This window comes from Electrona antarctica (genome assembly GCF_951216825.1).
Source record: "Electrona antarctica genome assembly, chromosome: 19".
Lineage (NCBI taxonomy): Eukaryota > Metazoa > Chordata > Actinopteri > Myctophiformes > Myctophidae > Electrona > Electrona antarctica.
The window spans coordinates 4,562,163-4,588,549 of NC_136800.1; the positions used below are offsets into that span (position 1 = coordinate 4,562,163).

Below are 26,387 nucleotides of genomic sequence, written 5' to 3' on the forward strand. Positions count from 1 at the left end.
ACTATCCAAACTAATTTATCCAAAAATGGCTTATGGAAGCTTTCACAAAATAAACATCAATGCATGTTGGGAAACATATAGAAATTAAAAAAACAGCACGGTTGTGTCTTAAGCTAAATATAGGTTATTTAATAAATTAATTTCTCCAGGGATAGGCTACTATCCAGGCGCTATAGGCGGTAAGCTGACACTTGTGCGCTGTGTGTGGTATGTTGGCAGGACCTGATGGGAAAAAAAAGAGAAAAAAACATGCTCACCCTGAACAGCGCAACTATAGACCGTTATGTTATGTTATGTTATAACTTATTGCTATCATTGTCAAATGGTCACTCTCAAAAGCATGCGTTTGCTTACCATGATTTTTATACAGGGAGACATGCCAAATATTAGCTGAAATGAGACGGAGGTGATTTGGGGAAGTGACTTCAAGTTGAGTGATGGTGGGAGGAGATTTTGTGTTATACACTCTTTTCACCCCTGTGGCCGACTTTGCGAAGCCAGAATGATGCCTGGAGTTTGGCCAGATGGGGAGGGAATATTTTCTGCAGTTCCTGAAGATTTCTTGGAGAGATTCGAAGGGATCTAGGGGGGCAGATAGATTTAAGAATTGATAGGTGGTCCAGTTTTGTTTGGCCAAGTTGGATATGCGGCGCGAGCAAAGTTGAGGAGCTTTGCTTCCCACTCCTAGGATTACTTCCAGCTATGGACAGAGCTAGGGAGAGGGGACTGCAGGGGAGCAGTGCGCATGGCATGCTGACACACAGCTGTTGTTCTTGAACCGGCGGTCGCTGCAATTATCGCATTATAGGGACCCTTTTTCGAATGAGTTTGTGGAAGAAGGTATATAGCCTAACAGGCGGGATATTTTTGTTTTAAATCTCGGCAGTGATTAAATGTTAAAACAAACGGTGCGGTCATCATGACGACGACTGAGCGCTCGCAGCAGCAACATCTGGACCAGGCTGCAGCTAATCCTCCGGCCGCGGATCAGCAGCAGCAGCGAGTGATGGAGAATAACGGCTCGAGTGAGTCCGCGAAGGGGGGGAAGAAGGGGAACTCTGGCCTGCGGAGACCCGAAAAGCCCCCGTATTCGTACATCGCCCTCATCGTGATGGCGATCCAAAGCTCCCCGACCAAGAGGCTCACTCTCGCCGAGATCTACCAGTTCCTGCAGGCCCGCTTCCCCTTCTTTCGGGGCGCGTACATCGGCTGGAAGAACTCCGTGAGGCACAACCTGTCCCTGAACGAGTGCTTCATCAAGCTGCCCAAGGGCCTCGGCAGACCCGGCAAGGGCCACTACTGGACCATCGACCCGGGCAGCGAGTTCATGTTCGAGGAGGGCTCCTTCCGTCGCAGACCCCGGGGCTTTCGGCGGAAATGCCAGGCTCTGAAACCCATGTATCGAATGATGAACGGAATCGGATTCGGCGCCTCTATGTTGCCCCAAAACTTTGATTTCCAGTCGAACGCCTCGCTGGCTGCATGCCACGCCAATGGCTACAACCTCGACTTAATGGGCAACACCGTGCCAGGGGGCTTCGACGGATTAGGGGGAGGAGGGGGACATCATCATGCCCCGCACATGTCACCAAACTCCGGGTATATGACTGCTTGCCAGGTGGCCTCCAATGCAGACTACTGCAGCCCGAGCAGCAGTGGGAGCCCCTTGCAATCGTCCCCAGTGATGATGGGCGCCTTGGACTGTCAGTCGCCTTATGCTAATGCTGCCACTTCACACTGGTCTTCATCTGGCGTGCCCTCATACATCAAACAATCTCTGGAGTCAAACTCCCCCACGTCCTCCACTTTGCACTCGGGAATGGCACCTTACTCTCTAGAACAAAGCTATATTCATCATAATGGTCGAGACTCTTCAGACATTTCAGGTAGGCCTATAGCAAATCTTTTTGATGTATTTTTATCAATCATGTATACAGTTGCTCTCTACAACAAAATTATTGAGGCCGATGAATGATAAGAAATAGATAGATTTGTAGTCACAATTAATTCATAAAAAATAGCAATTGCCACATAAAAATGGAAGTGACCCGCATGCTATTGGCCAGTTTCCTTTTCAAATTTCAATTGATTCCAAATTTGATATAATAATCAGGCAACATTTTTGTTATATTAGGCTATATAACACACATTCTTGGGAAGAAATATATTAGGCCTACACATCTGCATAAATTAGATTTTCAATGTGAGCGATTCTGGATTATTATTATCTTTATAAAGTGGGCCTATTTTTTAAATGTTTATAGAACAACTGCTGTAAGAAATAAACATGCACATTGGATGCTACTCGATCCAGTGTAAAACGAAGTTAATTTGACTATTTTTGTGTCACAAATATCCTAGTCAAAAAGCATGTATTCCACTATTTTAGGTAATTATGGAGATTTGAATATGCCTATATAAGTTTGCTTTACAAGCTCTGTTGAGAGAAGCTTCCACTGAAAACATTGACACAATTATAAACAAGTTAATTCCAAATATTGTTTAGTATAATTAATTGGGAGAGTTATAGATGCACTTTCAGACATAATTTAAACATTAAAAATGAAAAAACAAAACAAAAAACTGTTGATGTTTCTTGCTGCAACAATCATAATTCTCCCACTATAGCCACTAAAATAATGAGTATAGGCCTATATACTGACAAATTAAGGCATATACCAAGGAATTTAACAACATCACAACGAAAGATTATTTCCATTTGAAATCCATGTTTTACATGACCTCATTAATTTTCTCTCACTTATTTCACAGTGGGACTATCACGATATTCAAACCACTCGGCGCCTATGTGTGACAGGAAGGATTTTGTGTTCAATCTGAATGGGATCTCCTCTATGCATCCCAGCACTGGGGGATCTTACTATCAACTCCATCACCATCACCAATATCAGGACGTAAAGCCTTGCGTGATGTGATAAAGCAGTGGGCCCTGCATGCAGTGAAGGAAAAACAAGTCAGGGTTATCAAATCATGCTGACGGGGTTCTCTTAAAATCCAGTAAACATGCAAATACAAAAAAACACCATGTGTATAGGCCTACTTTCACTTCAATCCTTTTTAGGCTCTCTTATGTTTTTTTTCATGACCCAAGCTGGATCATGAAATTGATTGATTGATTGATTGAAAATTGTATTAACAGTTTGCAGAATTACAGTACATTTCAAGCACAAACTCAATACAAAGGCTGTTAACTGTGAGTGGACGACCCAATTATAAAGCATTACACTTGTTTACAACAGGGTCCACCATGTTCAATTCATCAAAACATTTAGAGACGTACAAATAGACACTTCTATATAGACAAAGAACAGTACAGGAATTCATCATAATGGAGGTAAAAAGGGAAAAGAAACATATACAGTAAATAAGAGGGCCTTAAAAATAATTCAGAGAGTGCTGCTGGTGTTTGTTTTTTTGTTTTGTTGCTGTATTCAATTCAGATCCGTGCTGCCGTGCGCCCGATGAAAGAACTGGCCTGCCTATACCGGTGTTTGCATTATCTTTTTTTCCCCAAGTTTCTCTTAATCAAACTCAAAGGTGGAATCAGTTCCAGCAAAGTTTTGAAAGGCAAATTAATCTTTTCTTATGACGAGGAATGTTTGGCTATAAAAGGAACCCCATACTGCTGCAACTGGCCCTTTTTCTATGCTATAGCCTATATGCTTTTATTGACTGCTAAGCACATCATGATGTGACAATGGTGTTTATTTTTGTATTGTGATTACATCTTATATCTGTGGATAATAAATGCCATATCCAAACACAAGTTAACTGACAAATCACATGTATACGGTTGCCCAAATCTTTATTCATGCACTTATATCTTTCCTACAAAGGTTGTTTCAGTTAATTGTCAATAAAGATTTTTTTTGTTCTTAATCTAACCGATCAATATTTCATGACAACATTTCTTGACTCAATTAATAATTATTTCGTTAAAATAAATTAACTCGAGTGCACGTTTATTTGTTTGTCAAATGTATTGTGCAGAAATATCACTCTTAACATATGGATATTATAAAAGTTGGCAATATTAAAAATGAGGCATAACATTCAGCTGCAGAACGTTATTAAACAATTCAACATTACTTATTACAATAATGTTTCATCAACTTTACTTTCCCTTGAGAAATAGCTCACAGTTAGTGACTGTAAAACAGAAAAAACGTAACGTTATGTGTATCATTTTGAATCCGAAACATTTATTTTCAATTCAATTGAAAATAAAAGCATTGTATAGTCCACAGAATAAAACTAACCTAACCTTGGGCAAGTGCAGGTAAAGAGACAAAATTATTATCACAAATACCATTGTTAGTATATAGTACTATTTTTTCAATATTTTTCAATACTAAGGCATGTGTAAACATCTCTTTTTTTAAATAATTTGCAATTGTCATTGTTGATGGCCCAATTACTATTCTATGCAGTTTTCTACATGCTCTGCTATATTATTCAGTATAACCATTTGATCTTTTACAATAATAATTGCATTCAAGTTGTTAAGCATGTAGGTAATATAAAAAAAAGGCCAACCAAAAATACATTTGCCATTTTATGCAATTCATGCCCATTTAGGAAATACAGAAAAAAAGAGCATTTGATAGAAATATTGGATTTTTACACAGTAGCGGATTTCGAAAAGAAAAGGCTTAAGTATTCAGTTCTGATGCTATACATGTACTCCCTGTTAATATGAAGAAAAAAACTAAAGCAGTAGCAAACTAGAAAAAGTGCCCTTCTGGGCACAGGTCTCAGGATATAAGTGTGTGTGATGTTTGGCAGACAAGGTTTCATGCAGATGCAGATGTAAAGATGTGACTTGGCCTGTTATAGCACCACCATGAGGCTGATTTGAAAAATGCCAAGTGGGAATATGCGTGCACACTAGTTTCACTGCACTCGGGCCATGCGTTTATGATTTGCAGCATTTTGTAGTCACTCCTGAAAACCTTGGAAGGCGATCTTAGCCAATCAGTGTAGAATCGGGGAAATCCAACATGAGGCTGATTTGGAAAAAAGTGGAATATAATTTGCAAATCTGCAAACTGTTAATAAATATTTCAATCAATCATATGAGCTTTGGAAGCCAATCTTAGCCAATCAGAACCGTGTTGATCACATGATTATTTATGGAGATAGTGTACACCGAATTGTGCGATGCTTGTTGTATGGATAAAATGTGTAGGCCTACGAGTAATCTACAGAAATGTGTTTTACCAAAATCGGCCTCATGGTGGCGCTATAATAGGCCGTTGTGGAATATTTGTGGCAGAGGTTTGTCGTTGGCATCCAGGGAGTGTGTGCACAGTTTGGCATGGATCGGGCCAATGTCGGAGATTAGCTGTACACGGACAGACGGACGACACACACACAGTGGGGGCATTGGGGGCCATTGCCCCCCCAGATTGGATTTTGTGCCCCTCCAGTCCAGATAGGCCAGTAGTAGGCCTACCCTACCCTACCAATATTTTAATGTTTTATACAAATGTTAAATCTATAAGTTCTTCATGATTATTGTAAATATATACAAAAATAAATACAAGGTAATATATACATGCAGAAGACATTATAATGCTCAACATATTTGTATTTCTTTGTTTGTTGTTGGTGCTGCTGCATAATTGTACCCTACTTGTAGCCTTTTTCAAGCATCACTTGAAAGTGCCCCCTTTGGAAAAAAGTGTCGGACGACTCGGACGGAGTGCAAAACATACTCTCTCCCCATGCCTTTGGAGACAAAAATAGCCTATCACACTTCAGTCTAAAGCAAGAAGGGTAAAATTCCACAAAAGTACACAATTGAATAGTATTAGTAGCACAGTAGCACCATCTAGTGGCACTTTGCACAGGTTGCACGGTGCCGCATAGTAACATTATTAGATTGTGGAATGAATAAATATATTAAAAAAACAGTATCTACATGATATTATAAACACAGATAATGTGTTGGGGTCAATACATGTTGCAATTCATATTTTGACACATACAAAATGTACAGAAAGTGTTTAATATTATGCTTTTATGTGGCCTTCACCCACCAGTTCATTAAAGTATACCTGGTTTTCACCGTAGCACCTGGGGGACTGTGCTAGCCAATACGTACTGAGTAATGTTAACTCAATAGACACATGCAAAACAGAAAAAGTCAAAACATCACGGCACCTCATCTTTAAGGGTGCATTAAAGGTCAACTGAGAATCTTATTACTGCAGATAGAAGGAAGGACATCTTATGAGAAATATACTACAGACTGCCATGTAAGCACAATCATTTGAAGGACCAAGCTTGCTAAAACTATAAATAAATGAATAATAATATGTCATGAAGTAGTATAGTACAGCCTGCATTTTCTGTATACACGGCAGAAAGCACACACACACACACACACACACACACACACACACACACACACACACACACACACACACACACACACACACACACACACACACACACACACACACACACACACACACACACACACACACACACACACACACACACACACACACACGTGGTGGTGTTGAGGGAAATTTGATACATTGTTTATATACATTAATTAATCCACTTTGAGCAATTTATTTTATATAAAATAGGGGTTTATTGCGACTGCAGGTCGCATTTACTATGAAAACGTGAAGCCCCCTATATGGTGCCCAGGTCGCATGACATCTGATGTCATAGTAAATGCGATCTCCTGTCGCAATTAAGCCCATATATGGAGATCCCTGATGTCATCAATATTGGCCAGCAACTCCACATCTGACCTCAAACCTCAAACCCCTAGATCTCCATATGTATATCCCTTTTGCTACCACCCTTAGATCTCCATATATGGAGCTGACCTGTTCTGACATTCCATATGTTGATCTGACCTCGCCCTTAGGCGTCTTACTGGTATGTGACCATACCATTAACATTAAAGGAGCATTCAGTGATTTGGGTGATTTGGAAAAAAAACCCGGTCCACCCCGGTAACAAGATGTGCACATGCACACGCTCTACAGTGGGGGAAGTACAACAGACCAACAGCACGTGCACCAAGGCCCGCCCCACTCGATCATGATTGGAGGAAGGCCCCTCTCATCCTGATTGGATGAAGGCTTTGCCACCCAAAGCCCAAACCGAAACTAGGGTTTTTTGACCCCAGGGGCTCACTGGGGACAGGGAGGAACTCCTTATATGGTCAGCACACTTTATAGTAGGGAGGATTATCCAAAAAAATAAGAAAAAATAAGTGATATTTGAATTAAGTGAAATCACTGAATATACCTTTAACTTGGTGCAAGATATATAGCCTAATATATCATCATTACAGAGGGTCAAGATGGTATGTATGATCACATACTGTATATCCCCCTATTTAAAAAAAATCACACCCGTGTGAACTGAGTGGTGTAAGGTCTTATATAGCCTGTCTGACGTAATGAAATCATGTCTGACGTAATGAAATCACACCCGGGTGAACAGGGTGAACATAGCAACCATGCTCATTTTTTCTGCACAAAAAAGCCAGTTGTAGGAGTGGTTTACACCACTCAAAAATTGGTCAATACCGACAGCCAGTCAGCAAGTGGATTCATGAATGTATGTATATAGACAATATTTTAGACCAATAAAATAGAAAATCCACACTGTAAACAAAAGAAACCTGTTTGGCTAAAAAAAGAAAGGAAATCACGTCACCTATTTATGAACATGTAACACTCTTACTCACACAGTGGACCTTCACCATCAGCAAACTCTGACTGAATCTCGGTCACTTGCGCATGCGCATGAATCCCACATTCGACGTCTCCAAAATAAGTAACCCTTCATAATAATAATATAGGGCCTAAACTTATGTTTACAGCCTATATTATAGGCTATAAACATACGTTTCTAATAACGACAGCCGATACATGCGCTCACGGGATTTCAAGCTAATAGAAACTGCAGGATTTTTATTCCCGGAAAGTTATAGTATGCTATAAGCCACTGTTCTTACAAATCACACTTGTGTGAAGTGAGGGCCACTCTTATCATCATACATCATCATACATCACATTCCATGCTCAGCCAATCAAGTCATCACTATGTGGTACACACAAACACACAAAGCTGGCCATAGGAGGGGCTAGCGTACCTAAAAAATAAATAATAATTTAAAAAATCACACCCGTGTGAAGTGAAGGGGCGCTCTTATCATGTCACTGGTGCGGTAGGCGGGTGTCCACAGCCTGCCCTCCAAAAAAAAGAAAACTCTTTCCCTGAGCATTAGTGAGGACCAAATATATGAACATATACAGGTTGAGTACTTTAGTACTTGCTTAATAGAGCGCCGAAGTCCTCCTGACGTCACTCACTCATCCCCTCGATTCCCCTGGTTCACGGAAGTGATTTCTCTATGGAGAATAACATGGGCTCATCTTAAAATCGTTTCATATAAGCATTGTGGTCCAAAAATAAACAAGCTGTCTCTGTGTTATTGTCAGGGAGGTGTCTCTGTATCGTTTGCGACAGTCAGTCACTCATATACGAGTTTCTAGCGAAAATGTAACTAATTCAGTTGCAGTAACAATAGCGTTCTCTCAGTCAGTTGATTCTTCATATCCATATGAGTGAAACGGCCTGGATGATTTATTTTTCAAACAGTTATTATATGAGGCGATCTAAAATCCCCTTATAAAAAATGGCGGCTCGGAATATAACTTGTAGAATATTTTGGACAGAAAGTAGCTGATAACATGTCTACGGGGGATTCTTATGAAAAACAAGCTCGGCAGATTGAAAGAGGATAATTCAAGCTTGGACTACAGCTGCAATGTTGGTGAGTTTAACGTTGTTTAAGACAAGCAGATAGCAAACGCAAATGGGATGAGTGGGGAGTCAATGGAGGGTATTGTAACTATAGATTCATCCCATTGTAAAAAAATTCTGAGTTGCAATTTGCAGCTAGTACTAGTAGTAGTGTCACACTTTGACTCAGTGCGAGGTGGTGTGTGCAAAAGGCACTCGAATCAGCTCTTATAAGCTTTTATTCACCTTATGCAGTGTCCACATGAAATGGGTGTTCAACACAAACTCTCTCTAGGTCTGCTCTGCTCCCTGTGGAATCCTAATGACTCCTGGGCAGTGGCAGGTGCTCCTCTTATAAAGGCTAGGCCCCTCCCATGGACCAATGCACAGGTCCTCTTATGAAGGCTAGGCCCCTCCCATGGACCAATGACAGGTCCTCTTATAAAGGCTAGGCCCCTCCCATATGGACCAAACCAACCATGGATTGATTCCACAATAGAACCAGTGCATTCTCAACGTCCAGAAGAGACATCACAATTCATAACACACATTTTAGTGTCACATATTACTCTATAAAGTATCCACATAATATAATTCAAGATAAGAGTTCTCTAAACAAACCCTCACTGTTGGGCATGTTCCCCACACCCCACAGCTGGTAGTTGCTCCCTATAATCAGTCAATCAATTATCAATCAACAATCAACAATCAAACAATATATAGTGTCCAGATCAGTGGCCTTGTGGTTAGAGTGTCTGCCCTGAAACTGGGAGGTCGGGGTTCGATCCCCGGCCGGGTCATACCAAAGACTGTAAAAAATGGGACCCAATGCCTCCCTGCTTGACACTCAGCATCAAAGGGAATGGATTGGGGGTCAAATCTACTAATCAAATGATTCCCGAGCACGGCGCACGCTGCGGCTCACCGCTCCAAGAGATGGGTCAAATGCGGAGAACAAATTTCACTGCGGTAACGTGTGTGACAAATCGTATGACTTTGACTTTGTCAAACAAATCACTCTGCAAGATAATTCAAACTTTACCCCATTTGTGCAATTCAGTCTCAGTGGCAGAGTGAACTGCCACATTACCTCCCCCCTATCCTGGCGCAGCCATGGTGGTGAACACCTCCTTGTGGGGTACATAGCAGTGACCAGACAGTTTAGTCAAGTCAAGTCAATTTTATTTATAGAGCACATTTAAAAACAGCCAAGGCTGACCAAAGTGCTGTACACCAAGAGAAAAAACAAGTAAATATACACATTGCACAATATAAAAACTCAGTTCGCAGAAATATCACATATTGCTCAACACATCATGATTATAAAAAACCATCAGAAAACCCAAAGAATAATGGCAGCAAATACAATTTGAGGGTTTTTAGGGTTGTTAGAGGGCAGTCTGAGGCCTTGGCCAGGCTGCTGTGGTACTGGTGCTGCGGTTGTAGTACTGCCTGGTGCTGCTGGTTGCTGTAGCACTAGCCTGAGCTAACGCTAGACATTTCTGGCCTAGATGGGAGGGCTCAGATTTGCGCACACCCTGGATTGGTTCACCGATCTGTCCGTCAGCTCCGGTCTCTCCTCCCCCCCCCCCCCCCCTCGACCAGAAGCAGAAACCACTGGTTGCTGGAGTATACCATTCTAACGGACTGTCAACGTTATTTCCACAGAGTCGGCACACGTTGGTTTTCTTCTTAGACGGTGTGGTGGGTTCTTCAGCCATTCTCCTCATTTTCCTCGCATAGCCTCGTTTGAAGTTCCACTGGTAATGATTTCCTCACGGTGTTATTTTGAGGGGTGCACACCGCTCAGAGCCCTGACGTCACATCATTTGAAGCGACGCCTATACGCGGAAGGGTTGACTCCCACGTTTAGGCCAGTGCAGCCCATGCGTAAATCCAGGCTTTCATTTTTCGCGCAGACGAAATGAAAGCCTGGGTATCGAGGCTACTGTAGCACTGGTGCTGCGGGTGGTTGCTGCTGCTGCTCTGACGCGGCCACCGGCAGTCCTCGCCACCACGCAGCAGACATTCTTGGCCCGGCCCTGCAGGTTGCCTCCCATGACCCCTATAGAGCGTCGCAGTCCCGCCTCCTACCCTGGACCAGGAAATGAAACCCAATGCATTTTTCCCAAAGACATTTCTTAAAGTATTTATTTAAAGACGGTTACGCCGCGGACAAAGCCAACTCGAGTCGTGACAACTCATGACAGCACAAACAATATTTTGGACCAAACAAATAATTACAAAGAAGAAAAACAACAAAAAAAGTGTTGTAACCTGCCGTTTTCTTCTTTCTAATTATTTGTTTGGTCCAAAATATGGTTTGTGTTGTCATGAGTTGTCACGACTCGAGTTGGCTTTGTCTGCGGCGTAACCGTCTTTAAATAAATACTTTAAGAAATGTCTATGAGGAAAATGCATTGGGTTTCATTTCCTGGTCCAGGGTAGGAGGCGGGACTGCGACGCTCTATAGAGCTGGGTGCAGCTCTGGTGGTTGAGGAAGCCGAGCTTCCGCTCCTCCTGCTCCATCTCCTGATCTTTCCTTCTCCATCTGGAAACTTCTCAGCCAGGTTGGAAATCGCTGCCGCCGCCGAGATGAGGTGGTGCTCAATGCTAGACAACCTTTGGTTGTTGTGAGGCACACTCTTCCTCTGAGGCCTCTGCTGGTTCTGATTTGTCTGTCTTTCTTCTGGTTTTCCCACCATGGGGATCTTCCTCCAGGTGGCCATCCCTTTAGGCCAGTAGCCTGGGCACCATTTCATTTAGGGTATATGATCCGGTCGGGAGCGGATGATATCGTTACGTCATGTTGTAGTATTGTTTTGTAGTCGACAGGCAGGAACAACGGGGCGGCAACTTCCTTTTCCCTCAAACAGATTTTTCTCAATAAAAGCTCTCGTAGCTTTTATTGAGAAAAAAAAATCGGTTTGAGGTAAAAGGAAGTTGCTGTTGCCGCCCCGTTGTTCCTGCCTGTCGACTACAAAACAATACTACAACATGACGTAACGATATCATCCGCTCCCGACCGGATCATACGGACTTTTGAAACGGAGACCAGGCTTTCCTCCGAGGTGGTGGAAAGCCTGGTGAGGCGAGGTTAGGCATATACCCATTTGTTGTGGACAGACAAGTTGTGGACAAGTTGCAAAGTTGCAGTCAGTTTTACTGTTTGGAGTAGGCGAGATTCATGTATACTTATTGGCCAGTTTGTGACACAAAAGATCTTGTAAGATTTTGGAATAAATATATATATATTTTTTTTTGCCTTTTATGGTTATTTTTTTTTTAAATTTCAGTTACAGATATCGTGATATATCATATACATTGAAATCTCTTGCAATATATTGAATATCGCAATATATCAAACATCGTGATATTATCATTACCGAGGGCCTAATATCGCCACAGACATCGTATTGTGCGGTATACCCATATCTTCCCACCCATACGCTTTAACAGCTTTCAATTACAAATAAACCCTCTGCTGCACTTCACTTCTTTCTAACATCATCAGCACTGGAAAAGGCCACACCAGAGCCCTCTTTTCTGTTTGCCTCCTACTACAACAACCACCGGGATAATGGAATCAACAGAGCTCAGATCAGGCTGAAACCTTCCCCCAAATTTGGAGTCATAATACGTCATAGATGATATCATGATATATGATGTCATAGATGACATCATATAGACTGGCCACATGAGGAGTCCGATATCCACATGTGATGCACATTAAACAAATACCTTGTCAGTAAACTCACCCTGTGAGTAATTGATGCCTCAATCTAATGTCAAGTTAGTATTTTCTGTAATCTTGCATCAAGGAGACCTGTGAGTCCATGTGCGAAATTAATAGCTATACCGGTATCTGAAAAATGAAGGACTTCCCGTTCCTTATAATCGCGTATGATCAAATTAATATCAAATACCTAAATATTGTATCGAGAAACGTAAAAACGGTCTGGTGTCAAATTCCGGAGGCGAGCTGTCGTAGTTGTCCCGCAACGGTGTAACAACCACAGCGTGAAGTGAAGAAAGAAACAAATGAAGGCACAACATATAAAACATTGATTTAACATTTAGTCAATGTCATTCCAAGGATCAAAGATGGATTCGGCAGAATCAACGGAGGTGCTGGATGCATCTGTCCCCGATTCAGATGCTTCCCAAATTGGTACCTCCGGCGCCACTGAGCTCTCTGCCGCGGTACGGGCGAAAATCGAGCGTAACAGGCAGCGGGCGCTGATGCTTCGTCAAGCCCGACTAGCGAGCCGATCTGTGGCCGCAGTGGAGGGCGCGACCTCGGCAAAAGTGTCCAGGATCATTGACTCCGGTGCTGGATTCTTCATTGACGAAGAGGAGAACGGAGAAGAGGAGCACAGGGTCACGACTGTGGTACACCAGCTAGCTCCAGTGATGGAACCGGACTACTTGATATGTGACGACTGTGACAAACGTTTCATGGATTCCCACCTCAGCAATACTTTTGACCTGTCCGTGTGCGACGGCTGCAGAGACAGCGACGAGAAACACAAGCTCATCTCCCGTACGGAAGCCAAGCAGCTGTACTTGCTCAAAGACTGTGACCTGGACAAGAGAGAACCTCCGCTCAGATTTACGGTGAGGAAGAACCCTCACAACCCCCGCTGGGGAGACATGAAGCTCTACCTCAAACTGCAGGCAGAGAGGAGGTGCATGGAGGTGTGGGGCTCGGAAGAGGCTCTAGAGGCCGCTAGGGAGACCAGGGAGGAGAACAGAGAGGTGAACAAACAAAGACGCTTCAACAAGAAGGTCAAAGAGCTCCGCAGGGCGGTACGGAGCAGCATGTGGACTAAAGACGCCAGCGTTCACCAACATGACTATGGGCCCGAAGAGCTGCTGGATGAAGAGGAAGACCTTTACCAGAAAACATGCACCACCTGTGGACATGAGCTCACCTATGAGAAGATGTAGACACACGCATACACGCACACAATGGTGCTCAGTCGCTGAACACCACAAATCCAAGGATATTATTCTAGGAGACACAACACAGAGTGGAAGCTGTTGGCTTTCTCCTCGGCAACGATCAGTGTGGTATATATATACGTATATATGGTACGCAGGTTGCTCTGCTGCAGAACAGAAAGTGGCTGCCCATGCACTGCCATCCCGGTGCCCAGGGGGACATTGCTACCTCGCTATCTCAGCAGGGCCACTGAAACGAAACATAATCAAGCACCCACACCCCCTGCACGTCCACCACCTCTTTGACCTATACTGACCCCTCCTGGCAGGCGGTATATAGGTTAGTCAATCCAGGAATAGTTTCTTTCCCACATCCATACACACACTTAAAGGAGAATTCCATACTAGTGGGCCTTTATTTGTAGTTGTTACGTCCCCACCAAAGATGTCCAGGTGTTATTTTGTGCAAAAGTGCATTATTGGCTATTTCCCCTACCATAAGACCTCAATGGGGGTTGGGTTTTTGTGCTAATTCGCTTATTTCCATCGAAATAAGTAGTAAAGTGTGCCGCTTGGGATACTATTTACATTATGAAGAGGGGATATATACACAAAAATGGAAATAAGCGAATTAGCACAACACGCCATAGCCCCATTCAATTCAATGCAATTCAATGAGGGCTTATGGTAGGGGAACTAGCCAATAATGCGCTTTTGCACAAAATAACACCTGGACCTCTTTGGTGGGGACGTAACAACTACAAATAAAGGTAAGAAAGCCTTCTAGTATGGAATTCTCCTTTAACTCCAATATAAGCAAATCACGAAAACTGAGAGACTAGTTTATGCTGCCCTCCTGCCCTGCAACTACTACTACTACAGAATATTAAACTTTTGACATACTGGGAGGGTGTTCTTTTTTCGCCTGTATGTATGTCCAACTCCATTTCAGCACAGACAGCTGCAGTAGTGCTCTGTGACCTGGGGTGGCACTGTTGGGCGGCTAGTGCTGTGTGACCTGGGGTTTGCGCTGTACTGTAACTACAGTAACTAGAAATGCACTCTGTCGAGCTGCCAACTTGTGCGCAAGCAGAGCGCGCCACGAGGTGCGCTCACCAAATGCAGTTTTAAATGCAGCAGTGGTCAGTGGTCCCTCATTGCCCGGTGGAGTACACACATACACAGCAAATACATACCCCCTATTGACCTTATACCAATTTTGAAAAAGACTTTAGTTACATCATCGAGAACACCTGGTTTCTCATTGACTGGTGGAATGTACCGACACATACCCAGAGTAATCTAGTAAGAGAGTAATGACTCTCATTGTAACAATGGAATGCGGAAGTGCTCATTATATCTCAATGGAATAGTTCCAGCCATAGGAGCAATGTTTGGAACTATTGCCCATAGGCACCCGCTTTGCGGCGAGATCAAAGCATGTCACCACTCTCTTACTAGATTACTCTGCACATACCCAGCCGATCGCTGTTCTTGGTCCCTGATTGGCCGAGCGACGCCACCGACATACATGGTCCCTGATTGGCCAAGCGACGCCACCGTCATACGCAGCCGACTACAGTACTGCAGCTCTGCTTGCGCAAGTAACAATAACAGTATAGTACTATAGTTGCACCGCTCAGTTCACAGAGGTGTGATTTTTAACTTGTTGGTTTGAGGTCGTTTTCAACATTGTGTATTGTATATTATGTTTTTGTGTGACACATGTTTTACTTGCACAGCAGTTGGAGTTGGATATATGGGCTGGCCGTATTTTTCCAAGAATACTCAAGCTTCTAAAGACTGGCTTCAGTAATAACATTTGGTCCACGTCAGGGATAAAACCTACAATAACATAACATGTCAAACGTTATGGCAATAAGTCACCTATCAAATTGAGTAACTCTATTCAAAGATTCCTGTATTTATCTAAATCGTTATGTTAGTGATGACAAGCATAAAATGCGGAACAAAGTGCCACATTATCAGCTTGACTGGAGTTGCCGGGGTTATTGTCACGTCGATCAGCGTGTTTAGGTTTCAGTACCAGGCATTGGCTAGGTTATTGCATGAAATGTCCTCTTAAAGGGGCATTCCACTCATTTTCAACATTTTACTATGTCATTAATATACCTTAGAGCTGTTGTGTGGAAATAATAAAAAGGTTCCCCCATTCTGTGTTTCCTAGAACTAGAGGTCTGAAAAAATCATTAACATGGTGAAACACATCTTGATGATGTCATCAAGATGTGTTTTTTTCATAATTACAGTTCTAGGAAACACAGAATGGGGGAACCTTTTTATTATTTCCACACAACAGCTCTAAGGTATATTAATGACATGGTAAAATGTTGAAAATGGGTGGTTTTCCCCTTTAACATTCTCAATGAATGATCGATGTGTTGGTGGTAGTGCAGCAAGTTTTTGAAGTACATGCATGCCCTTTCCCATTATTTTCTCCCAGACTAGTAGTCTAGTTTCCTCCATAGTTTCCTTAATGGAACAGGACCTTGGTCCAGGAGAGTGTCGAAATCAGACATGCGGGATCGAGGAGACATTGCAGTATCCCTGTCCTCTCTTTCATGTCTGACTCAATCTTGAAGCAGATGTGACAACTCAGGTTCAAGATCTTCAGGGTCTCTTGCTTCAAGGTTATTCAAATAACCTGCACTGTGGCCGTACCTCATGAAGGTGAACTCTATGAACTGTCCACTGACCATTCCATGCTCCAGCAATGGGTCGTGTCACATAAATATACCTTTGAACATGTGGAGGTAGCTTTTCAGGTAGTAGAGGCCATAACATCAGATGGTGAAGGGACTATTAGATATATGACATCAGCAATTGCAATCTGACCCAAGGCTCTCATTAGGCCTCGGCCTCTGGAGCCTCCATCTGCGATCACACTCTAATGAATTTCATTTTTATAGGCTCAAAGCGAACAATGGTTCATTCATTCATACATTGGGAGGTGAAGCGGCGAACAGCCACATTTACACACCAATGGTGGCAAGCTCACACCGACCAGCTCATTGGAGGCAATATAGGGTTCAGTGCCCATGCAAGGACACTTCGACATGTGGACAGGAGGAGTCGGGATTCAAACCGTCGACCCAGGGATCATTGGACGACCTGCTCTACCTCCTGCGCCACAGCCGCCCCCACTCTTATAGCACATGCTCAGCCATCAACTGCAGGGCACGCATGCACATTATAATGGATTGCATTTTATAGCGCTTTTCTATGCACTACGTGCTTACTCAAAGCGCTTTACAATGGTCCATTCATTGGGAGGTGAAGCGGCAAACAATCAACACCAGCATCCTCACTTCCCGGGCGGCTGTGGCTCAGGAGGTAGAGCAGGTCGAGGTAGAGCAGGTCGACCAATGATCCATGGGTCAGTGTCTTGCCCAAGGACACTTTGACGCATGTGGACAGGAGGAGTCGGGATTCAAACCGTCGACCCAGGGATCATTGGACGTCCTGCTCTACCTCCTGAGCCACAGCCGCCCCGCTGAAGGATTCTGAAGGAACTTCTTCCCCATTCAACATCTTGGCAAAAACATCTGACAGTCACAGAACACCAGAAAGCCCACTTTCAGCTAATTGTGAACCTACTGTATAGGCCTATATATATAACAAAATCATCAAGGCATGCATAGCAGGTAAAAGCTACACATGTATGCATTGTGGTTATAATCTATAGCCTACAGCATTGAATTGATAATAATTGATTGATTGATAATATTATTTAATAATGATTTTAAAATGCTACTTTATTCAGCTGACTATGTTTATTATAATTTTGGTGGAATAATATTTGTGCTATAGACCTGTATAGAGGGTATACGCATGCTTAAAGTGAATGGCACATCGAGTGGCAAAGCAACATGCAAAGTGAGTTTAACATTGTTTAATGTTGTTTAATGCAATCAGATAGGACTTTTCTGTTTGGATGAATGGGCTGTCAAGGCCAGAAAGTAGTTTTTTGCCACTCAGTGGGCGTTCCTGCATAACTTCCTGGTTTGATGATGATGTCACGTGCATACCCTCTATTGTTTAATGGGGTACTCTGATAATTTGATTTAAGTAACTTTGCATGAAATCTCATAACCCTATTTTTGTGGGAAATGTTCGGTGCCATAGCTGAGGTGTCACAGTAAGCCCATCTTGACACCTCACCATTGATTGCTTACAGCTCCATGGATTCGTCTATGGGGCACGGGCTGCCCCGTGACACGTCCATATTGTGTAATCCTCCTTCCATCGCAGACAGACAGACACACGCACAACTTCAAATTTAGGCTACTAGATCGGTGCCCGGCTGTAGAGCACTGAGTCGGTAACGATGGAAGTTGGAGATCCATGCCCCACCCGGCTATGCAATACCCGTTGTACCCGGGTCAGAGTACCCGTTCCACCCATCTCTCTGTGTCCCTTTTATGCCCATATATGGAGATTTCTGGATCTGTCTCTTTGTGTCCCTTTATTCCTATATATGGAGTTCTGTGTCAGGCATGCCCAAATATGGAGTGTTGTGATGTCAGAAGACTCAGAACAGGCCAGCTCCATATATGGACCATGGGCAGGGGCCCTGTCCAGAGCCCGGGCAGAGGCCTCTTGTGGCGGTTCCGGACAACAGTGGGTCCGACCGACTTGACAACCGGGCACTCCCTGTGGGGGTGTGGGAACGCATGTGTCGAATTTGAAGTCGGTGGGGCGAACAGCTCTCGAGTTATGTGGATTACAGACATACACAGACAGACGTACAGTACAGACAGACGTACAGAGACATGGTGCATTAATAGATAGATAGTAAACTTGAAAAAAACTCGCCTGCCCGTTGCTGAGGTATTGCTGACAAGCACGTTCATGTTTGGGTACACAGCATTGGATGATGTCAATATTGTGACATCAGACAAGTCCATATGTGGGCATAGTCACTTATAGACACTTATATACTCAATATAAGTGTCTGTATGTATAAGTATTCAGTGCAAATTATTCTTTTTGAAATCCAAGATGGGACGTGTAAGGACCAAGACTGTGAAGAAGGCTGCAGGTGTGATTACAGAGAAATATTACACCCGGCTCGGGAACGACTTCCACACCAATAAGAGGGTGTGCGACGAGGTCGCCATCATCCCCAGCAAGAAACTCCGCAACAAGATAGCCGGTTACGTGACCCACCTGATGGGGCGTATTCAGAGGGGACCAGTGAACGGGATCTCCATCAAACTGCAGGAGGACGAGAGAGAGAGGAGAGATAACTTTGTGCCAGAGGTGTCTGCTCTGCACCAGGAGGTCATTAAGGTTGACCCCGACACCAAGGAGATGCTCGAACTATTGGATTGGGGTGGTCTGTCCGAAGTGCAGGTGACTCGGCCCGCGGTGGGGATGAACTTCAAGCAGCCACGAGGCGTTTAATGGGCTTTTTGTGGCTCACGAAGCTATGGCGATTTGTACTATAGTAGCCTCGTAGCCTATTACTCCAGACACGTGCGCGTGTCGAACTGAAGAAGGCAGATTCTTGGATGATGTGAAACATTTCATGGTCGAGACCATCGTGCCAACAGCATCATCAGTGGCGTGCACAGACCAGACGTTTTGAGGGGCAGGTGCTCAATAAAATAAAATAAAATAAAATAAAATAAAATAAAATAAAATAAAATAAAATAAAATAAAATAAAATAAAATAAAATAAAATAAAATAAAATAAAATAAAATAAAATAAAATAAAATAAAATAAAATAAAATAAAATAAAATAAAATAAAATAAAATAAAATAAAATAAAATAAAATAAAATAAAATAAAATAAAATAAAATAAAATAAAATAAAATAAAATAAAATAAAATAAACCAGCTCTAGACTCTAGACTCACTCTATTTCACTCTATTTGAAATAGATAACATAAAACATTTCCTAAAATATTTGATATAGTATCCCAACAAAACATCTATGTATAAAATAAATGTCTCTGTACGTACAGTAATCCACGTAACTCGAGAACCGTTCGCCCCACCGACTTCAAATTTGTGCAGTGCAGCCCGGTGTCGAGTCCGTCGGATACACCGTTGCCCAGAGCCAGCACAAAGAACTCCACCTATGGGCATAAAAGGGACAGACATATATAACTAAGTAGGCCAGTGCCCCATGCACTCTAGTAATCTGAATGAATGAATGAATGAATGAATATGACTTCAAATCTTTAAAGTGGTTAGCCGGACGTAGCTGGATAAATCAAGCAGAAGATGCTGCTTCACATCATGCAGAACACATGCTGACTGGACTGGGACTCGTGGTCTCATATACTAGGCAAAATGATTAGAGTTCAGAAAATGTTTTGTTGTGGTTGGCAGCTCCTAGCACACTCCAAACATTATCCCGCACTCATCTGTGTTAGTCTTTGTATCTAGGAGTGTCAAGTCAGCCTGAGAGCATAATTAACTGGGGACTGAGACTGAGGTAACTTCCTTGCACTTCCTGGTACCCAGCTGGGTTTTCAACCTCTTGATTTTATAGACAACCGTCCAGCTGCCTGGCATCAGTAGACTACATTTATATTTGTTCAAGCATTTGAATGTGGTTGGAATCGTTGGATACGTCCTGGCTGCGCTTATTCGTGTTTCACATGATTAATGGCCAATTTGTTCATTGCCCATTGCTTTGCTAACCGTTCTAAGGTTAATCGTATACATGTATTGTTGACTTTGAACGCGTGATGGCAGTAGAGTCTTTTCAATGAACCGACCTACCACGGTTTTGGGTTTAAGGTAGATTTTTAAGTCAGCAAAATAGAGACAAGTTAGACAACTCAATACATGTTTTCACACTTTGCATAATATTCCACTGACTTCTCACCACATTTTACGATGCCTTCAATACTCAAATTCAATACATTTCCAGGGGGGGGGGGGGGGGGGGGTAATTTACGATCACACGGAAAGTGGCCAGTGGCCATGCACCGTTTTGCTTTTTGGGAATATAGGCTATACTAAAACGTTTCCCTATTTACCCACTAGAGGGAGCCAATAGCCCAGTGAACATTGAAGAGGCCTATTTTTGTGACTGGGGAAAAGGGTCTCGTTTCACCTCCAACCTTTTAACTTCATTACAACCCCCGCCCACCCCTCTTTTTCTCTTTCGCATACCCCTCTCTTACTCTCTCTTATATAGTCATCTGCTCTCTCTCTCTCACACACACACACACACACACACACACACACACACACACACACACACACACACACACACACACACGCGCGCGCGCGCGCGTGTGTGTGTGTGTGTGTGTGTGTGTGTGTGTGTGTGTGTGTGTGTGTGTGTGTGTGTGTGTGTGTGTGTGTGTGTGGGGGGGGGGTAACAATGTTTATTTTTTGTATGGGTGTTGAATGCAATCAAACGCACACGAAAACAAAACTAAAACGTGTATTTTATGCTCCTTTATTATAATAGGCTACGAGTGGATCAAAGTCAACATACATGTAATACCTTAGTGGTATATGGTAACCGTCATAAATGCATGGGTCTATCAAATAAAATAACGGCGCAAAATATTTATTAATTTGCTATGACCATCAACTTCATCATGTGTTTGCTTCCAGAAATATATTATTACTATAGTCGACTCCACATTACAGTGTATATAGTCGACTCCACATTACAGTGCGCATGGCTTTGCTGGCGCATGTATCCCCATTCCCCAATATACATTAGTATATGCATTATGCACCTTAAATCGTTAACCCAATCACCAACGTTCTCATCACTTGTGCGATAGTCTTATTGATTGATTGATTGATTGAAAAATCTATTGAACAAATGTACAGTTTGTAGAATGGGTACATTTCAAAGAAAGTATAGGTCAATTCAAAATCTAGCCTATACGTATATAGCCCCTATATGAATAAAACAAATACAAATAAAAAATAAAATAAAACCCTGCATGGTTTTCTTCACTAATAACGTCGATAACCTAACATGTCTATATGGGACTATACGTGGACAGACCATGCACGGGATTAAAAGTAAAAGGGACGTTGTGAATTGTATAAACAGCCCCGAGGCTGTGGAAAAAGTTCATTCCCGGGTCCATGTAAGAGGAGACCGGCGGAGCAGCAGGCCAGTGCACGGCCGTTTAATTAAGACGAGCTGCATAGGATTAGAGCTATATATGTGACCGTAACTTTGCCTTAAAATGAACATTAACAATTTCATGCCTACTCGCTTCTTTCGCACTATAAGGCCTGCCATGAAGCAGTGGGCGAGTAGAGCCCAAATAGGCCTGCAAAACGCAGGGCAACACAACGATGGGCATCTTCTTTTTTTATACCCTATATAGACCCAAAAGCCTTCCGATTTTTTTGTTTTACCAACCATTTCGAATATTATTTCTGCGCAAACTTTGAAAATAGATATAGGGGTATATAGGCCTATCAACAAATATACATTTGAAAAACGGAATCAATCGAACGTCTGGCTGATTAAATCAATTAAGCCATAAAAATGGCAACTGCATGGGCACAAATAGCCCAATTTAACTTGAACTACCATAATAATTTAAATTCTAAATAAAATTAAACCCCAAAAAGTAGAAGAAGCTGTTTGGATTCTTAGGCCAAACAAAACTGGAATATATAGGCCTATAATTATGTGTATTGAAGACCTTAATATAACTGTTAGGCCTATTTTTGGTGAAAAACGACACGTTAAGCCTTAAAGGTGTCATTGCAATGCCATTTGGCTCCTCGTCTTTTAATCTTCCCCTGAATATTTTAACGATCAACACCTTTGGTCAATCTCAGCCGACCTGTCCCTATTCTCGCTGTTATGAGATCAACACATACCGCCCACTGCCAACGATGTGAAGCACTCTTGTGCTTTGCTTTGATCCGGTTGCGATCCGTTGATTGAAAAATATAACAGTCAGCATCAGTAGCAGCACAAGTCGCTAAAATGGGGGAAAGGCGATAATTCATTATTGTATCGAATTCTAGCGGCTAATGTTTCTTTTCGCTCAATCAATTAAATCAGTGGCAAACGCGCCTCACGTGTGTGTTAAAATCCCATGATTGCAGGCCCACTCCCCCCCCCCAAGTCCCTATATTGACAAAGAACATTGACGAACAAGAGAGAGGTCTGCACATATCAAATTCAATTGTCAATTGATATTAGTGTGCCACTTTTGAAGTTTGCATATATATTTTTATGTGTAATAAATAATACAGTGGCATGTCATAGTTTTCCCCCCCTCCCTTCCCCATGCAGTCTGCAGCAATATGCAAGATGCCATAGTCTGATTGTGTGTATGTGAGCTGCGTTCTCACGTCTGAAATGTTGGCTGGAAGTGGGCTGGGAGTTACCGACACCTCCTCATGGTTGTTCTACAGCCCTGTGTGTGGCCAGGAGCCGGTTCCATTCCTGCTCTTAGTATTACTGGCCTGACTTCCAATTGGACGACGTGGATCCTTTTTGTTTTTGGGAGGAGCTCCACTGGGCAGCAAAAAAGGAGGAAAGAATTTAACTGCGCAAAGCAAAAGTCCCGTGTGTAGTAGTGGAGTTCAGAACTTTTTCAACGTGTGCTTCAGAACCGCACAGAGATGGCAACAGCTTAAACACTGCTAAGATCCTAATCAAAGCTCCACCGTTATTATTAGGCCATTGTTTTTAAATTGAGCGGACAGTCAAGTCAAGCGACTGTGATTTGAAGCAACCTCGGGCTTCCAGTGAGTCAGAGGAGGGGAATAAACGTGGACCTCTCCGGGCTGCGTCTTCTGGAGCGTTCCTTCTTCTCGGCGGATCGAATAGCGGCGGAGGAGGAGGCGAACATCATGCAGGCACGCTACTCCGTTTCCAGTCCCAACTCGCTGGGCGTCGTGCCTTACATCAGCGGCGACCCGAGCTACTACCGGGCCGCGGCCGGCGGAGGATACGCCGGCATGCCGGCGCCCATGAACATGTACTCTCACGCGGCGCACGACCAGTACGGCGGGAGCATGGCGCGGGCTTATGGACCGTACACCCCGCAGCCACAGCCGAAGGATATGGTCAAGCCCCCGTACAGTTACATCGCGCTCATCACCATGGCTATCCAGAACTCGCCCGACAAGAAGGTGACCCTGAACGGGATTTATCAGTTCATCATGGAGAGGTTCCCGTTCTACAGAGACAACAAGCAGGGCTGGCAGAACAGCATCAGACACAACCTGTCTCTGAACGAGTGCTTCGTCAAGGTGCCCCGAGACGACAAGAAGCCGGGCAAGGGGAGCTACTGGACCCTGGACCCGGACTCTTACAACATGTTCGAAAACGGGAGCTTTTTGAGGCGGAGGCGGAGGTTTAAAAAGAAGGACGCGCTGAAAGAAAAGGAGGACCGGGTCCAGAAGGAGACTCCGACCCGGGGAGGAGGAGGAGGAGGCCGGGAGGAGCAGCCGGTGCAGGGCTCCTCTCAGCCGGTGAGGATCCAGGATATTAAGACGGAGAACGGCAACGCGACGCCGCCGCAGGCCGACTCGCCCTCCCTGGGCGCCGTGCCCAAAATCGAGAGTCCGGACAGCAGCAGCAGCATGTCGAGCAGCGGCGGCAGCCCGCACAGCATCCCTTCCTCCAACCGCTCCATCGGCATGGACGGATCCTCCTCCTCCGACCACCACCACCACCAGCAGCAGCACCAGCAGCAGCACCAGCAGCAGCACCACGGAGGCCACGGCCAGGCCTCGACGCAAGGCTTCAGCGTGGACAACATCATGACCTCTCTGCGCGGGTCCCCGCAGCAGGGAGCCGGCGGCGAGCTCCCCCCGAGCCTTATAGCCTCCACCACCCGGACAGGTATAACGCCGTCGTTGTCCTTAAACTATTCCCCCAGCCACCAGACGTCTTCGGTCTATAGCAGCTCGCCCTGTAACCAAAACTCGATCTCCACTACCTCGAACGCGACCTATCATTGTAACATGCAGGCCATGAGTTTATACGCGGCCGGCGGCGGCGACAGGTCGGGTCACCTCGCTCCTCCGAGCACCACCGCCGGCGTGGACGAAACGTTGCCAGATTACTCCATCACGACCACGGCGGCCTCTCTGAGCGGCCACGGTAACCTAAACTCTGTCGTGGGGCAGGAGGGAGGGCACCACCCTCACCAGGGGAGGCTCACCTCGTGGTACCTCAACCAGGCGGGCGACCCCCTGGGCCACCTGGGCGCCGCCTACCCGGGCCAGCAGCAGAACTTCCACGCCGTGCGAGAGATGTTCGAGTCTCAGCGGATCGGCTTGAACAACTCGCCGGTGAACGGGAATAACAGCTGTCAAATGTCCTTCCCGCCGAGCCAGTCCCTCTATCGCACTTCGGGAGCTTTCGTGTATGACTGCAGCAAGTTCTGACCAAAAATATATCTATAGGGGGGCTTTGATTTTCCCCCATGGTGGTTTCTCAATGAATACACCCAGTGAATCGTTTCACTCGCCTGGGCCTACCTACCTACCATGGACATAATATGAAACAGAATACTCAAAAGACAGCATGACTTGATCTTGGTTTATACAGAACAGTGTTACTGCCGACACGTAAGTCTCTTCTCGCTTTTGTGACTTTATATTATGTTTAGGGATATGTCAGTTTTCATGGACATATTATAATATGTAAATTGCATATAGTAATTTATTTCTAAACTGTAGCCAGATATTATGGACCAAACACCAAAAAAGTGTTTCTAAATTGAATTGCCTTAATTGTCCGAAATTGTTCCATTATAAAAGAAAAAAAGGAACTTGTATATCGTCGTACTATTTCAAAGATTCATCTTTTGTTGAAAAGTATTCTGAAGGATTTGCATTGTTTGTTTAATAAATTGTTCATTTTATGTGAGTTTAAATACGACTGGTTTCTTAAAAAAAACGAATTTAGTAGACATATGTTTTATGGTGTGTATAGGCTGAGGCTCGTCGTGCGCGCCTTGCAGTTAATGCTGTGTGTGTGGGAGGCAAATAGGCCTCTTATGAAACACATTTGACCCTGCATGTGTTCCGCTGCTTTGGTAACTCCCTAATGTCACATAGGAGTAGTTAAAGTCTCAATCAAAGGTTAGCAATTATTGATAAACATTTTAGAGCGGATTATAGCTCACCCTAATATAAAATATCGTGAATTTGCGACCCCCGCCCCCTTCTTTCTTTCTTGTTTTCTTTTTTTTATCAACAGGGTATAGAATGGGAAGAGACTGCATGGGAAACAGAAATGGCTCTATTGGACTATTGGAGCTTATACAGTCGCCATAAATCTGTCAACATTGAATATCAGGCTATATGCTATATTAGGACTTCAGAAAATGAAATGTAATTTACTCACATCAACTAAACCAGTATCCGTTAAGTTAAAAAAAAGTGCAAATATAATTTAGTTGTTCAACTTGTAAAGGAAGGGGGGGGGGCATGCAAGGGACCGATAATAACCAAGATCATAAGCAAATGTGACGTCCAAACGTATATGCAGCAAAGTGTGCAGGGACATCTTAATTTATAATTACATATAATTCACAATTTAAATGTTTATCTCCCGCTGTCTGACACCGTGTCGACCCCGTGCATGCAGGTCCTGTTGAAGCCTGGTGCAGAAGCAGGCTGCTAAAGTCCACACACTATATACACA

At 43.7% G+C, this 26,387-nt stretch overlaps 4 protein-coding genes across 4 annotated transcripts; all 4 read left to right on the top strand.

The window, feature by feature from the left end:
* Window positions 1–761: 761 nt before the first annotated feature.
* Window positions 762–2,945, top strand: LOC306943979 (forkhead box protein F2-like). The gene is made up of 2 exons (XM_079530562.1): window positions 762–1,886; window positions 2,773–2,945. Exons 1-2 carry the CDS (start codon window positions 920–922, stop codon window positions 2,934–2,936), a joined length of 1,131 nt encoding a protein of 376 aa, XP_079386688.1. The 5' UTR covers window positions 762–919; the 3' UTR covers window positions 2,937–2,945.
* A 9,961-nt stretch (window positions 2,946–12,906) lies between these two features.
* On the top strand, window positions 12,907–13,752 carry LOC306943710 (DNA repair protein complementing XP-A cells homolog; the record flags this gene model as incomplete). The annotated part of the gene is made up of 1 exon (XM_079530239.1): window positions 12,907–13,752. One exon carries the CDS (start codon window positions 12,907–12,909, stop codon window positions 13,750–13,752), a length of 846 nt encoding a protein of 281 aa, XP_079386365.1.
* Window positions 13,753–18,768: 5,016 nt separating this feature from the next.
* LOC306943584 (small ribosomal subunit protein eS17-like) lies at window positions 18,769–19,173 on the top strand (the record flags this gene model as incomplete). The annotated part of the gene is made up of 1 exon (XM_079530005.1): window positions 18,769–19,173. The coding sequence occupies one exon, from the start codon at window positions 18,769–18,771 to the stop codon at window positions 19,171–19,173; it is 405 nt and encodes a 134-aa protein (XP_079386131.1).
* Window positions 19,174–23,200: 4,027 nt separating this feature from the next.
* Window positions 23,201–25,614, top strand: LOC306943311 (forkhead box C1-A-like). Its single transcript, XM_079529553.1, has one exon. The coding sequence runs from the start codon at window positions 23,579–23,581 to the stop codon at window positions 25,121–25,123; it is 1,545 nt and encodes a 514-aa protein (XP_079385679.1). The 5' UTR covers window positions 23,201–23,578; the 3' UTR covers window positions 25,124–25,614.
* The last annotated feature ends 773 nt before the right edge of the window (window positions 25,615–26,387 follow it).